Consider the following 16,481-nt stretch of genomic DNA (forward strand, 5'->3'; position numbering starts at 1 on the left):
ACCTGCCGGGGCAGCACGGAAGGCAGTCTCAGAAGAGAGGTCATTATCCATTTTCACGTACCTTCCCAAGAATAATGTCTGAGAGCCCGGACTTCTTTAGAAAAAGCGCAGCTTCGCTCGCCCCAACTCGCCCTGTGTATGCCGGGTCTACCTAGAATGGGGGAAGAACTCTTGAGACAAGCCCTCAGCAAACCACACAACAGATAAAGCAGCGCATACCGCACCGGTTATTGGCTGATAACTCGGAGGACGGAAAGTGACTAAACTGAGCTTCTACTCAGGTTTGTGTCTGCTGAGACAGGCCCTCTCGAATTCAATCAAAAAGACACCAGTGGTGGGGCGCCTGGGTGGCTCAGTGGGTTAAGCCGCTGCCTTCGGCTCAGGTCATGATCTCAGAGTCCTGGGATCGAGTCCCGCATCGGGCTCTCTGCTCAGCGGAGAGCCTGCTTCCCTCTCTCTCTCTCTGCCTGCCTCTCCATCTACTTGTGATTTCTCTCTGTCAAATAAATAAATAAAATCTTTAAAAAAAAAAAAAAAAGACACCAGTGAAACTTACCTGCTTATAATAGGATTCATATAATGGATTTCCAGTGGGAATCTGTAAACAAAACCACAGACACTGGTCAAAAGTAGACACACCCCACCCTAAAAAAAAAAAAAATCATCCCCTCCAAGAGCTGCTACCAAAATGTACAATAGGGAAAACCGAAATGTGTGCACTTTAAACGTCCTCTCTTCACAGACTGCCGCTTGCTTTTAGACACAGATCTCACATACTTACTCAGTCTGGGAAGGAGAAGTGCGAATGCTCTTTCGCAAGGCCTCATTCCTACACACACAACTTGGTACTCAGAAAGCAGCAGCAGCCAAGCTGACTTCCATTCACCGAATGAGGGGATTTCAATGTGCCCAGGAGCTCAGAGGGAAAAGAAACCCTCTCTAGAGACTGCTCTCTGGTTCCAGAATCTGAACAGAAGTTTCTGCATGTCATCACAAAATCAGCAGACAGGCAAGCTTCAGACTGGTTTCCCTGCCCCAGATCTCATCCCCACCCATCCTGTGCTCCACCAGTCACCAAGGGATGCACACTGACTGGCCCCTGCAGGGAGAGAGCTGGCCAGGGACCACTCCTACTGTGGCAGGCAGGAAGTTCAAAGTCCTCAGCCCAGCACATAAGACACTCCACATTCCAGCCATCAGAGCCAAGACATCACTGTTCAAAGAAGGTAAATGCCTGCTCTCAGGTCACGTGGCTCACTGAAGCCATGTCTGCAGCTGGCCTGGTTGGCGGCCAAGCCCTCACACTTTGCACCGTGTCCTACAGCCTCTCTTCCCGACCTCAGCAAGCCAGCCCCCAAGGGAAGTGTCAGCTGGGAAAGGAGTAAGCAGCCACTGAACTGTCAGCTCTACAGGCTTACACATGCCGGTGTTTTGCCACGTGAAGGGAAACAGCAGTCCACACACCTGCCACTGACTTAGTGAGCAAAGTGAAGAACACACAATTACGCTTCATCATACAGAAGAACGGGCATGGGAACCACTAAAGACAAGGACAGGGAAGGCAAGGACCGAATGAGAGGTGGAGTACCGTGTCTATTTTAAAAGTCTTTGAATGCTGTCTTGTGATTTTTCATAATGAATAAAACTGGCAGAGGTGGGTTCCTTCCAGTTACAATCACTGGATTGGAACCAGCCCAACACTTGCATACTGCGGTGGCACAAAGAGACTCGCTTCGGGTTAAAAATAATGCCGAGATTACGGTCAGCTTCTCTGGGGGATGCCAACACCTGCGAGCATATAAAGAAGCGAAAGTACAGAGAACGCCACCAAGACAGAATGAAAACAGAAGGAAAAGAGCATGAAGACCTGAAAGGGGAGAGAGGAAAGTCAAAACAAAAAGAAAGGGGGAGATCTTGAAAACGCAGAGAAAACTAAACACAGAGCAGCATGAAAAGGAAAGCAAGACTGGGCGACAAGGAGCCATTGCTTGAGAAAGGAAAGGGGACAACACCCAGGAGAAGGATCGAGAGGTAAATACACAGCAACCGCGCCTCCCTGGCTGGCTGCTTCCTCCTGCCTGGCGTGCTGGCCCAACACAGTCACTGGGGGGGTCTGCCACTCTCAGCTCCTTCAGACCTTAGATCACAGTGCCCACCATCACACATCGCGTGACCTCCTGGGTTTAAAGCTCTGGCATGCTTCCAAAGCACATCTCCTCAAAGGAGTAAGGCGGACAGAGGAAGCAAAGTCAGTCAAGGCTGTTTGTCAAGGTGACGGTGCCGGGTCCAGACAGCACATGGCCTGCCACTGGCTCACAGGAATGGAATGCACAAGCCCCAGAGGCCTCCACCCTGATGGCAAAGGTCCCCTTTCCACCAACAATCAGAGAGGCTCGGGTCTAAAATACACTTCCAGTGGGATTTTTTTTTTTTTTTTAAAGATCTCAGGATAGCCAAGAAAAGGGGTTTCCAGCCTACAGTAATTCCAGTGGAAAAAAAGGGTATTTGGGGCATACAGAGTTAACAACTGTTTCAAACTTCCCAAATGGTTCTGAGCTATTAGATCCACCATAAAGAAAAACAAGATTCAATAACCTGGAAAAGCCTCGGAAGCACCAGACCCAAAACTCCAACAGTCTAAGAAGGGTTCATCCCCCAATGGCCTATGGCCAGCTTTCAATCCCACATGAGCCACAAGTGAGGAGAAACCACAAGAGTGTGCTTCCACTCTTCCTCTCTCCGGGAATCACTATAGTTAGGCTGGGACAATGACCGCAGTTAGAAGCTTCAATGTCATTACTCATACTTCAGTTACTGCAAAAGCAGAAGGGGGGAAAGGGGAAAACACCAGATCTAGCTGGCACTTCCCCTCCCCACTCCACCTCGTCCCAGGGATGGTGGAATCACGTCTACAAGCTGCCTGATATGCCACTGAGATGGACCTGAAGACACCTGCTGCCAACTAACACCATGAAACCCCCAATGACCGGCCACCTATATGGTCAGCTCCTGGGCAGAGACCTCCGTCACAAGCGGCTCGCCGGTGCTGGCAGCGGCTCCCAGAGGGAGTGATACAGCTGCGGAGACAGAGCACGCTGAGAGCAGACACCAGAGCTCTGCCTCTCTGTCTGACCCCAAAGAGAGCCCAAGGCCAAGCCTGCGGCACAGGCAGAAAGGGAACGGGCCAGGAGATGAGGCTTTCAGTGTAAGAAAGCTGCAGAAAGAAAGAGGCTGCAGAGAATGGGGTTAGGTCTTTGAAAATGGAAGTAGGACAAACCAGCCCGGGATGGAGACATCCTTCGCCAACCCACTCTGCCAAGGGGCCACCTTCAACTTGCAGTGACTGAATTACTGATGCGGTTCAATCATCACTTTCAGTGTGACCATTCAGTTGCTCGTCAGAGCTTAAAATACTCAGAGATAACATGGAAAGTTCCTGTCGCCTCTTTGATCTGTCCTCCAGCCTCCACGCAATTTACAAGCAGGGGTGACAGGGAAGGGGAGCATACCAAGGACAAGCTGACACCTTTTGTGGAGAGGGCTTTAAAACACCACAGTTCGTGTGAACACATGCAATTTTAATGCTGGAGAAAAGCAGCTTGAGATGAAGAACACAGTGGAACTACTTTGGAGGGGAAATCCTCCGAAGATTGGGGTTCTAGCCACTCCAAAACCTCTAGGATTGAGCCCATCCAGCTCTAATCCCTGCTTTTGTCCAAAGGCAGGACCCTTCCTAAATCTTTATGACTAGAACCAGGAGAATTCCCAGTCTTCCGGGAATGGCTGTGTCTTTTCCTTTGTGCCAGACAAAGCAATGACTGCCAGCCTTGCTCACTTCAAAAATGGCATTTCTTTAAAGCAAACCAGTTTTTAAGACTTTTGGAAAAAAGTTTAATCCGTTGCTCTGATAAACAGAGGATCACATTCACGGAGCACTCCCGGTTTCCTATCCAGTACCTCATTTAACGCTCCAACAACACTACAGCACAGGTATACAGACGTTAGTCCCAGACTGCAGGTGCTCAGACTGGGGTACCATGCACATGGTCACAGAGCCAGTGAGTGACAAAGCAGAGGAGCACCCAGATTATGCGGCCCTATCTTACTCTGCACGCTGCAAAAACAGCCCAGGCATGACAGAGCTGGGCACTGGGCCCGGGCACAGCATCCCATGCATGGTAGCCTTGGGAAAATGCACGCCCGTGATTACGTGCTGATGCATTTTATTCAACCCAAGAGGTCAGACTGCAACACTCAATTCAAGTATATAAAATGACTTGAAAACCAGCGCAGCCTGTCATTTCCCCCAGGAAGCTAAGACCCCATTATGCTGTATTTTCAGCTTTTTTTTTTTTAACCTGTCATATATCCTTTTTTTTTTTTTTAAGATTTTATTTATTTACTTGACAGAGAGAGAGAAAGAGACAGTGAGAGAGGGAATACAAGCAGGGGGAGCAAGAGAGGGAGAAGTAGGCCTCCCGCTAAGCAGGGAGCCTGATGCGGGGTTCGATCCCAGAATCCCAGGATCACGACACAAGCCAAAGTGAGATGCTTAACGACTGTGCCACCCAGGCGCCCTTCCTTTTTTATTTTTTTTAAATGCACTGTAGTCAGCACACAGTGTCATATTAGTATCAGATGTACCATATAGTGATTCTACACTTCCATATATTACTCAGTGCTCATCAAGATAACTGTATTGTTTAATCTCCACTGCCTGTTTTCCCCACCCCCACCCACCTCCCCTCTGGTAACCATCTGTTTGTTCTCTGTAGTTGAGTCTGTTTTTTCGTTTGTCTCTTTTTTCCTTTGTTTGTTTGTTCTATTTCTTAAATTCCACATTCGAATGAAATCATGTGGTATTGGTCTTTCTCTGACTGAGAGAGACTATTTCGCTTAGCATAATATCCTCTAGCTCCATCCATGTCAATGCAAAAGGCAAGATCTCACTCTTCCTTATGGCTGAGCAATATTCCATTGTATATATACCCCTCCTCTTCTTTATCCATTCATCTACCAACAGACTAGGCTGTTTCCATAGTCTGACTTGTGTAATAAGGCGGCAATGAACATAGGGGTGCATATATCCCTTCAAGTTAGTGTTTTTGATCTCTTTGGGTAAACAGTGTGATTACTAGATTGCAGGGTAGTTCTACTTTAAATTTTTTGAGGAACCTCAATAACTGTTTTCCAGAATGGCTGCGCCAGTCTGCATTCCCACCAACAGTGTACAAGGGCTCCACTTTCTCTACATCCTCACCCACACTTGTTGTTTCTTGTGTTTTTTATTTTAGCCATTCTGATGGGCGCGACGAGATAATCTGATTGAGGTTTTGATTTGCATTTCCCCAATGCAGAGTGCAGTTGGAAGAACAAATATTGCCAAAATATCCCCACCACCCCCAAGCAATCTCCACATTTCAGGCAATCCCTATCAAAATACCAATAGTATTCTTCACAGAACTAAAACAAACAATCCTACAATTTGTATGGAACCACAAAGACCCTGAATAGCCAAAGCAATCTTGAAAAAGAAAAAAAAAAAAAACTGGAGGTATCACAACTTGAGACTTAAGGTATATTACAAAACTGTAGCAATCAGAACAGTATGGTGCTGGCATAAAAGACATCATACGTACAAAGATCAATGGAAACAGAACAGAAAGTCCAGAAATAAACCCACAATTTTATGGTCAATTAATCTTTGACCAAGCAGGAAAGAATATTCAATAGGGAATAGACATTATCTTTAACAAAAGGTGCTGGGAAAACTGGACAGCAACACGCAGAAATGAAATTGGACCACTTACTTACACCCTACACAAAAAAAAACTCAAAATGGATTGAGGACCTAAATGTGAGACCTAAAACCATAAAGATCACATAAGAGAGCACAGGCAGTAATTTCTCTGACACTGGTCATAGCAGCAGCATCCTTCTAGACAGGTCTCCTGAGGCAAGGGAAACAAAAGCAAAAATAACCTATTCAGACTCCATCAAAATAAAAGGCTTCTGGGTTGCCTGGGTGGCTCAGTCTGTTAAGCGTCTGCCTTCGGCTCAGGTCATGATGCCAGGGTCCTGGGATGGAGCCCCACATCGGGCTCCTTGCTCAGCAGGGAGTTTGCTTCTCCCTCTCCCTCTGCCTGCCTCTCCCCCTACTTGTGCTCGCGCTCTTTCTCTCACTCTCAAATAAATAAAATCTTTTAAAAAGGGACGCCTGGGTGGCTCAGTAGGTTAAGCTGCTGCCTTCAGCTCAGGTCATGATGCCAGGGTCCTGGGATCGAGTCCCACATCAGGCTCCTTGCAGCGGGGAGCCTACTTCTCTCTCTGCCTCTGCCTGCCACTCTGCCTGCCACTCTGCCTGCTGGTGTGCTCTCTCTCTCTGACAAATAAATAAAATCTTTAAAAAAAAAATTTAAATCTTAAAAAAATAAAGATAACGAATAAAGGATATTTGAAAACAAATAAATAAAAGGCTTTTCGATGGCAAAGGAAAAAAACCAACAAAATTAGAAGACAACCCACTGAATGGGAAAAGATATTTGCAAATGACATATCTGATAAAGGGTTAGTATCCAAAATATATAAATAACTTATACAACTCAACACCAAAGAACCAAATAATCCAATTAAAAAATGGGCAGAAGACATGAACAGACATTTCTCCAAAGAAGACATCCAGATGGCCAACAGACACATGAAAAGATGCTCAACATCACTCATCATCAGGGGAATGCAAATGGTGTATTTTTCAATTAAGTTGCCAAGTTTTGCAGGAATTAGGCAGGTAACACTCAAAGACATCCTGGTCTGAGTTTCTACTTGGAAAACCAGGTGCTGATATAAACTTGCAGCCCACGGGGCACCTGGCTGGCTCAGTCACGAGAGTGTGCAACTCTCGACCTCAGGATCGTGACTTCAAGCCCCACACTGGGTATAGAGATGACTTAAATAAATAAAACTTAAATAATAATAATTTAAAAAAAAAAAAGCAGCCCAAAGAAGTGCTCACTTAATAGTCCTTACGTTCTGCCTTCCACTTAGCGTTGGCTGCCCTCACTGCTTGCAAAGCCATTATCTTGGCTATGTGCACAGTCATATTCTGCAGCTGAGGAAACTGGGATTTAGCTCAGCAGCACTCAAAAACATCAGAAAACACTGGGGCCTCTCTGACCTCCCAGGAACTGACAGCTCTCTCCAAATGCCCCATCAGAGGTTTCTAAACCTAAGCTAGGGCAAACCTTGCTGAGAGAAGGAGAACAGTGATGTGAGAGAGAGCTTTTATAAAACCACAAGAAAAAAGATATCCTAATTTTAAAATGAGCAAAGCAAGGGCACCTGGCTGGCTCAGTGGGTTAAGTCTCTGCCTTCGGCTCAGGTCATGATCTCAGGGTCCTGGGATTGAGCCACGCATCGGGCTCTCTGCTCAGCTGGGAGCCTGCTTCCCACCCACCCACCCACCCCGCCTGCCTCTCTGCCTACTTGTGATCTTGGTCTGTCAAGTAAATAAATAAAATCTTAAAAAAAAAAAAAAGAGGGTGTCTGGGTGGCTCAGTGGTTTAAAGCCTCTGCCTTCGGTTCAAGTCATGATCCCAGAGTCCTGGGATCAAGCCGTACATTGGGCTCTCTGCTCCCCGGGGAGCCTGCTTCCTCCTCTCTCTGCCTGCCTCTCCGCCTACTCGTAATCTCTGTCAAATAAATAAATAAATAAAATCTTTTAAAAAAGTAAAAAATAAATGAGCAAAAAAAATTCAGAAAGAAAAGACATAGCAACGTTGGGGGGAACGTTTAATTTCCAAATTGCAAAACATCTGCTAAACATTTGCTAAAAACCAGCATTTGCTATCAGGTTGGCAGAGTCAGGAGAGGGGGAAACGAGCATCTTGGGCCCTGTGTGTGGGAAGATGACCAACTGGCTTTTCTAGAGGGCGCCGCGATACTGCACAGTTACCGTGCACACCCTTGACATGCGGGTTCCACTTCATTCCTGCCAAACTCCAGCAAGAGTTTTGTAGATAAATATAAGACTATTCTAAAATGTATAGAGACAGGCAAAGGAACCAAAATAGCTAAAACAATTTGGAAGAAGAAAAATAAAGTGGGAGGCATCAGTCTACCTGATTTCAAGTCCCGCTATAAGCAGCATGGCAGTGATGAAGGGGCAGACACACACAGCCACGGAACACAAAGGACAGCCCAGAAACAGACATACACTGGGTGAACCCAACCGACTGCTGACAGACGTGCAGGGCCATTCAGGAGGAAAGAGGCCTGCCTGGCCTACGGTGAAGCAACCGGACATCCAGAGGGAGAAAATGACCCTCAACCCAAGTCTCACACTTTCTACAAAAATTCATTCCACATGGATCACAGGCTTAAATGGAAAAACTTAAACGGAATAACACTTTTGGGAAAACAAAACAAAACAAAACAAAAACAGAATAAAATATTCAGAAACAAGGGCTGGGGAAGGAGTTCTTAGACTTGATACCAAAAGACTGACTCATAAAAAGAAAAACTGATAAATTGGACCTCATCAAAATTAAAAAAGTTTGCACTGTCAAAGACCCTGGGAAGATGACAAGCCAAGTCACAGAAATATTTGCAAATCACAGATCTGACAAAGGATATGAAATACATAAAGTATCTGAAATATACAAAGAACTCTCAAAACTCAATGGCACAAAAGCAAACAATGGGGGGGGGCAGGGTGGTGCCTGGCTGGCTCTGTGGTAGAGCACACGACTCAGTCTTGGGGTTGTGAGTTCAAGCCCCATGATGGGCAGAGTTTGCTTATTAAAAAAAAAAAAAAAAGGCAAATGATCAAGTGAGGACATGAGCCAAAGACATGAAGAGACATTTCACCCAAGAGGACACACAGATGGCAAGTAAGCCCATGAAAAGATGGTCAGCATACGTTAGTCATTAGGGAAATGCAAATCAGAACCACAGGGAGATGCCCCCCTACACCCATGACAATGGTGAAAACAACAAACAATGATACCAGTGAGCACACAGAGAAACTGGATAACCTGCACGTTGACGGTGGGGAGGTAAAAATGTACAGCTCTGGAGAACAGTTCAGCAGTTTCTTAAAGAGAACTAAGCCTGCAACTGTCACAAGACCCAGCAGTTGTCCTGGGCATTGATCCAGACAAATGAAGACTTGGGTTTGCATAACATCCTGTACTCACAGACCGGAAACACACCCGATGTCCTTCCATGGGGGACTGGTTACATGAACTGTGACCACCCCCCACCCTGTGGAATACCACTTGGCAATGAAAAATGCCAAGGAATGAACTAATATGCACAACAGCCTAGAAGAATTGATACTAAGTAAAAAAGGCCAATCTCCACAGGTTATGTGCTGAATGACTCTATTATATAACATCACTATAATGCTGGAATTCTGGAAATGAACAGATTAGTGGGTGCCAGAGGTGAAGGCAGGCATGAGAGTGGCTAAAAGGGCCAAGAGGAAGGATCCCTGCATGGGATGGAACTGGTCTGCATCTGACTGCATTGATGTCACAGTTTTGGCTGTGATGGTGAACTACAGATTTGCCGAGTGTTACCACTACAGGAAACCCAGTGAAGACACAAGCTCTCTGCATTATTTTTCTCAACTATGTAAATTGAAATTTCTAAATTTCTAAAATTAAATTCTCAAACAACGTAAATCTGTAATTATCTCAAAATAAATTTTAAAAAGAGAGTACGAGAGACAGAAGACCTCACAATCGAATAACAAGGTTACCTCCAGAGACACTGTGGAATATGGATTGGGTATCAATGGAATAGTACTAAGGAATGATTAAATGTGTAAGGTGTTGATATGGTACCATGGGTATGTAAAGAAAAATGGTCTTCTTGTCAGAGATGCAAACTGAGATATGATTTCTGAGACTTACTTTTTTAAGATTTATTTATTTTGAGAGAGAGAGTGCAGCAAGAGCTTTCTCTTGGGGGAGAGGGGCAAAGGGAGGAGGGAGAGAATCTCAAGCAGACTCCCTGCTGAATGGGGAGCCTGACCTAGGGCTTGACCTCACAGTCCTGAGATCACAACCTAAGCCCTAATCAAGAGTTGGGACACCAAACCGACTGAGCCACCTAGGCACCTCGATTTCTGAGATTTAAAACAAAAAAACCTCAGAAATAAAAATGTACATGGCAGAGGTCAAGGGATGGTAGACAAGCACAGAGATCTGCAAAACAGTGTTTGTTTGGGTGCCCGGTTGGCTCAGTTGGTAGAGTGTACGACTCTCAGTCTCAACAGCATGAGTTCAAGCCCCACGTTGGGCATGGAGCCACTTTAAAAAAAGAAAAAAAAAAAGGCGCTTGTTGTAAACGGACAGTGCACACATGGGAGTTCATTAAACTCTTTCCTCTCTTTTGAGTGTGTGTAAAATCTTACATAATTCAAGACCAACATCTGATACGTTTCTGCTCTGGCAAGGATCCTAGCGGTGTAAAAGCCGCTTCACGTGTGAAGAGCGTTAAAAAAAAAAGAGCAGCTTTGTCACCAGCAGCATCATACTTTTGACAAACAATAAAAACTAGCACTTTTTTTTACCTTTTTCTTTTTAAGGTTTTTACTTATTTGTCAAAGAGAGAGAGCACGCATGCACAAGCAGGAGGAATGGCAGGCAGAGGGAGAAGCAGGCTCCCTGCTGAGCAGGGAGCCCGATGTGGGGCTCGATCCCAGGATCCTGGTATCATAACCCGAGCCAAAGGCAGCTGCTTAACCGACTGAGCCACCCAGGTGCCCCCAAACTAGCACTTCTTTAACACACAATACACACCCCCTTCTGCTACTGTAAGGTCTCCCCCGGGGGGTCTACCCCAAGGAAGTAACCAACTATGCAGGAGGTGGGGAAAGGCAAGAGCATTGTATCAGTTCATCCTGCTGGAGGGCGAGGACTATGGGTGACAGAAGAGGTTGAAAATGGGCGAGGATCCCACGCAGCAGCAAAACAGCACAAGCAGAACATTTACAATCAGGGTATGATCATCAGGTATTTGCTAAGTGCAAAGGAAGGGCCCAAACCAGCATAGATAGTGATGACCTGGCTGGTAAGCCCCCAGCGATTACATATGCACATGGACTTGAGTGTGGCAGGACGGACACCACATGCTAACACAGATTCCTACCCGTGTGTCCCCACTGCCCCCACCGTGGCTTTCTGAGTTCGCCAGTGTTCTACATTAGCACACATTGCTCTTGTAAACAAGACAGAAAAGGAAAAGAGCCATATACGAGAAGAGGGCTCTGAAGACACATGATTCTCCCTGGGGACCCAAATGACTGCCATGACAAAGGACTAGGTGAAGATGTGCACTGCCATTCAGCACAGCACACACGGCCCCCGTCCAACCCACTCAGAACTCAAGGCCTGCAGTCTCCACCTGCAAGGAGAACCAAAGAGCAAGAACCACGCCTGAAAGTTCAGACACACAGTGAAGCGTCAAGGTTAGCACGACAGCCAGAGGGAGTTCAAGGCCAGGATCTACTAGACGGAATGCAGACTCAAGCTTCAGCCCTCCCAAGAGACTCCTGCTCTTGGCCCCATCTACCAGAAATGGAAATAAAAGAGAAACCAAGGTCACTTGAGGCAACCTTCCCACCCTGACATGCCACCTTGTGCAGGAGACAGGACCTGCAGGGAGTCCTGAAGGTCTCTACCCACACCTCTTAGTCTGGTGCTCCCAGCACCAAGGGAGAAGCAGAACCACACAGAGGTCAACAACGCCACCAGATAGATGTGGATTCAAGTCCCATCCAGGGAGCCTGGGGTGGCTCAGTTGGTTAAGCAAATGCCTTCAGCTCAGGTCATGATCCCAGAGTTCTGGGATCTAGTCCCACATTGGGCTCCCAGCTCCGCAGGGCGTCTGCTTCTCCCTCTGAACTTCTACCCTCTCATGCTCTTACTCACTCTCTCTCTCTCAGATAAATAAAATCTTTTATAAAAAAATAAAATGAAATAAAGTCCCACCCCACCACTAGAGTACTGTGCAACCCTGGGGAAGGTGAGCAGCCTCTCTGTGCCTCGGTTTCCTCATTTGGGAAATAGGGATGAGCATTCCCACCACCAGAGACGGGCACGGGTTGAGCAGTCCTCCCATCCTGGCTGTGTACAGTCCCATTCTCCTCCTAGTCCTCTCCTTCCACCGGCTCCCATGTGAAAATGTACCCCATGCCTAGAAAGGTCCCCCAGCCCATTGCACTTCAAACTACTGACCTCCCACCTACTCTTCACAGAAAACTTCCTGAAAGAGTGTCTGCACTTGGGTCTTGGAAATTCATTCATTCACTCATTCAACAAACACACGTTAAGTCCACACAATGAGGCGGAATCCAGGATATAACAGGGTATGAGACAGAACTCTAGGGCTCAAGACGAGGAGACCGGGCAGGCCAAGTGAGCGCATGACATGGGATATGAAGGTGAAGACAGCAGGAGGCACTGCCGAAGCCTCCAGAGCCTGAGCCAGGGGTCAGGGATGGGCACAGTGGACTCTGGGGCAGAGGGGGGGTGGCAGGGACTTGGGGCCCTTCAGCACAGTTTCAGCCAGCCAGGAAGGAGGGACACAGTGAGGTAAGAGGGTCTGCGCCCACCCAGCTGAGAAGCCTGGAACGTGATCCCCGCGGCGACCTGAGCAGATGTGCACATGACCAGTGACCTGAATATGCATTTAGCTATGCGGAGTGGGAGACCGGGGAGACGCCAGTAAGCCTCCAGGAGAATGAGGCCACTCACTGTGCGCAAACACAAAGAAAGGGGGCTGTTCACCTTTAAACGTGTTTCTCTGACGTGGAGGCGGAAATCTCATTCCCATTCAAGCAGTTTCTACCGAGTTGTGCAGTTGTGCGGAGCTCCGAGTCTGGAGGAGAAAGTCATTACACATGACAATGCACACGGAGGGCTGCCAAGTGCTGGGAGGAAGAGACAGGGGTGGCGGGGAGACTCGGCACCCCAGACACACTCCTGTGAGGGCGGAGACACCACCGCAGCCCCAGCTGAGCCTGCCCGAAGGGATATGAGACAAGCATGCCTAGAAGTACCCGCAATGAAGCTCTGGGGACAGACAGGTCTGCAACACCACTGGTGGGGACACACCAAGGGGGCGGGGTCCTGGAGGGAACAGGTGATGGGCATGTAGGGAGGGGCACGGGGTTGAGTGCAACCACACAGAGGGCAGGTGGATGGGACTGGGAAGGGTCAGACAACAGGGAGCTCAGAAAGTCTGAGCACAGCAGGGCGCAGATTCTAGCCTGATCTCCCACAAATGCCGCTCAAGATCAAAAGAGGCCCTGGCCTCCCCAGAGCCCCTGGGGCTATCGCTCCTCCCAGCCTCTCAGAGAACAGCCCCCAGCCATTCTGTCCTTCCTTTCTCCGCACAGTAGACCAGGCCCTGAACAGACCCACAGGGGGACAACTCAGCAGCAGGGGCCCCTAAGCAGCAGGGCACCGACTGCCTTCCTTGAGAATGACCATTTCTCACAGTGCCCCCAACTTGCCCTAAGTGTGCCCTGAATCTTCCCAAAATTTCTTTCCTAGATCAGTCACCCAGGGGTTCCAACGTCTCTGCCATGTGCTGAGCCCCTGCCCAATATTTCGCCATCGCTTATGCGGGCACGCTGCCCAGGACTCAGGGATCCCCAGGCCGATCGGGTCAGCAGCTCTCCATGCCCCTCCCCTGTTCTCTGAGGGTGGCCTCATCAGCCTCCCGGCACCCACTGCTCCTCTATAGAGCCTGGGTCCTCTAGGCACCAGGGACTCAGCAGGCTCCTGGATTCCATGGTGAGCAAAAGACATTCACCACTACCAAGGAGGGGCTTCGTGCTCTGCTCAGGGAAGAAATACAGAAGAGCAGCCCTGCTGAGAGGAGCAGGGAGAGGAAGTCACATGGTCAGTCCCTTGCTCGGAAAAGACTGTATGGCGAAGAGTGCAACGTTCAAGCCTCAGCCTGGCTCTTGAGGTGCCCCACAGCCATCCCCTGCCCCTGCTGGGCTAATTTCACTACTCCTTCCCTCTCCACCACACACGCATTCACCGGGACAGAGACACTTGCACACGCTCGCGAGCACACAGTGCTCTATCCCTGCTCTCCCTCCTGCTCTGGCAGATTCTCTCCACACTGTGCACTGTACGCTCCTTGTCTGGGCACAAATCAGTCCCTATGCCTGAAATGGGCGGGGGGTGGGGGGGTGGCTGTGCCCACTCAAGGCCAATTACCTCTCAGCCCCACAACTGACTCCCCAACTTTATAAAAACCTCCCCAAATTCCCCCCAACTGAAATGACTCTCTCTCTCCTCCACATTCCCATAGCCCCAAACCTACAAATGGGACATTTCTTCATGTCCAAATTTTGTCAAGGCTACTCTCATGCCTGGGGTCCCCTCCTTCCTATATTTTTAATTCTGGGAGTAGGGGGTGAGGAGGAAGTCTCACATTTATTCTACTTCTTACAATGCTGGCTCCGTAAGCAGGCCTCCCATAAACTTTTTTTTTTTTAATAAACTTATTTCCTTGTTTGTTTGTTTACAGAATAGGTAAGATTTTCATGGAGCCTCAGGAGGGAGTGGGTGAGACAGCCACAGAGAGGCTGATGCTTAGGTCGACACAGCTCCGCCACTCAGCAGCAGAGTGAAGACAAGCTACAATGCCTCCCACGGCCTAAGTTCCCCAGCCAAGGAATGGGACTAATACAGTGCCGGCCCTGAGGATTACTTTAGGTGCCGGTAAAGCACTGCCTATAACTCCAAAATGCGACTGTCTCCATTACTGCCCTTCTTACTGCTGTCACAGAGACGGAGGCGCTGGCTTTATTTACAGAGAATCATGGGGGCTGGGAAGGGAAGTCAGGCAAGGCTACTAATCAGGGCCTGTTTGGCAAGCATCAGATCACAGTCCTGACAGCTCGCCACACCAAATGGTCTTTGCCAAAAAATGAGAAAATACTTTACCAAATGTTGGCTACACTACAGTACGTATTGTACTCATTTTCACGTTCAACTAGTTGGCTGAGTCGCTCCCAACAGTCCTTTACTAGTTCGCAGTCTTACTTATTTTCTTTTAAATAGGCAATCGCACACACAGCAGGTTAAGTGCTTAGTAGCTGTGAATTAAAGGATAATTCCCAGGGGCTAAAAGGCAAAATTAAGTCAAGAGGCCGAATGCCAATAGGACCAGCTTGGCGTGTAAGGAAACGCAGATCCCCTGGGGTCGTGTGTGGGTGAGAAACAACAGCACCAACCCGCAGGCACTCAGCAACCGTGGCATCTACTCCGCCCCTGCAGAGTCCTCTTCTCAGAGAAAGTGTCCCCAGTAGACACAGGGGTCCGATACTGCAGGCCCAGAGACCGTTCAGGGCCTTGATCAAGAAAACTCCCAACAGGAGAAAGGTTCTCCACAGCACACATCCAGGTCTGCCGGGTCCGGGCACCTCCAGCCACAAACAGCGCCGTTTCTAGGGTGCCAGCGAATTTAGAGGGCGAATCCATGCCCAAACTTCCCAGTCCTGGCTTAACAATCTCCGTGAGGACCTCACCCTCAACAGGCCTGTTCTCTCTCTCTTTTTTTTCCCTGTTTATTCTCTGCCCCTTTAAAAGCAGTCCAAAAGAAGATCGTTTCCTTTTCCCACTGGGTACGTAAAACTGAAAACATCCGTTGTGGATCAAGAAAAGCCAATTTTCTGTGGCTCGACAGGCATGCTTGTTCCTGTTACTAGTAAATCAGAGACGCCCTCTCCACACCTCACAGCACAAGTAAAGAGACTTGGGGAGCCCTGCAAAAGGGTAGGGGTCTGGCCACCAGGATGCTGGCCCTCAAGGACTCCCTCACCAGTGCCCTGGATGCCTGCTTCTCCACCCAGGAGACAGAACATTTCCACTCATCGACTACCGGCAGCTAGAGAGACTGCTCCTGGCTGCTCTCTGGAGCATGCAGCCACTGCCTGCCCGCGGCAGGGGCTCGGGACACAGCAGGGACAGAGCTGCTCCTGTCCTCCCAGGAGCCCATGGTGTGGTATCCACAGCAGAGAACACGGCCATTGGAACTGCAGTCTGACCCAAGCTCCCCAGTTCCCTGGGAGGCCTGAGACCTTTGATTTTAGCACTGTCCTCCTCAGTTTCCTTGTTCAGAAACGAGCTCAGGGACAGCGACAATGACACTTTCTTAATGGGAAGTCAGTGGTGAATGGGCACAAAGTGAGTGTCCAACCTCCCTCCTTTCCTGTGTAAGACTTACAGCCCAAATCTCTCCCCAGCACCTGGGTTAGCAGGGTCACGGAAGGGGGCTCCCACGGGGCGGGAGGGGGTGCTGAGCAGCCAGTCCGAAAGGCTGCACGCACCTGCTTCTCCAGTCCTGCTGGAACAGAAGAGGGAAAAGAGGCAGGAAGACCCAGTCCCCCTGCTGGTGCTCTCATTTCCAAGCCAGTGGAGGCAATTCATCCCACTTCTGCAGGCTGCCACCCG

The 16,481-nt window shown here is 48.6% G+C and overlaps 1 protein-coding gene across 7 annotated transcripts in view; it reads right to left on the reverse strand.

Moving 5' to 3' along the window:
• EPS15L1 (epidermal growth factor receptor pathway substrate 15 like 1) overlaps positions 1 to 16,481 on the reverse strand; it is a 94,878-nt gene that overhangs the window by 70,392 nt on the left and 8,005 nt on the right. For all 7 annotated transcript variants that reach the window (XM_032314614.1, XM_032314605.1, XM_032314604.1 and 4 more), the window contains exons 2-3: positions 557 to 598; positions 62 to 151 (exon numbers count right to left, since the gene is read on the reverse strand). In XM_032314614.1, coding sequence (XP_032170505.1) covers positions 62 to 151; positions 557 to 598 — 132 coding nt within the window. The remainder of the gene's footprint in view (positions 1 to 61; positions 152 to 556; positions 599 to 16,481) is intronic.

The sequence above is a fragment of the Mustela erminea genome, chromosome 1, assembly GCF_009829155.1.
Source record: "Mustela erminea isolate mMusErm1 chromosome 1, mMusErm1.Pri, whole genome shotgun sequence".
NCBI classification, from domain to species: Eukaryota; Metazoa; Chordata; class Mammalia; order Carnivora; family Mustelidae; genus Mustela; species Mustela erminea.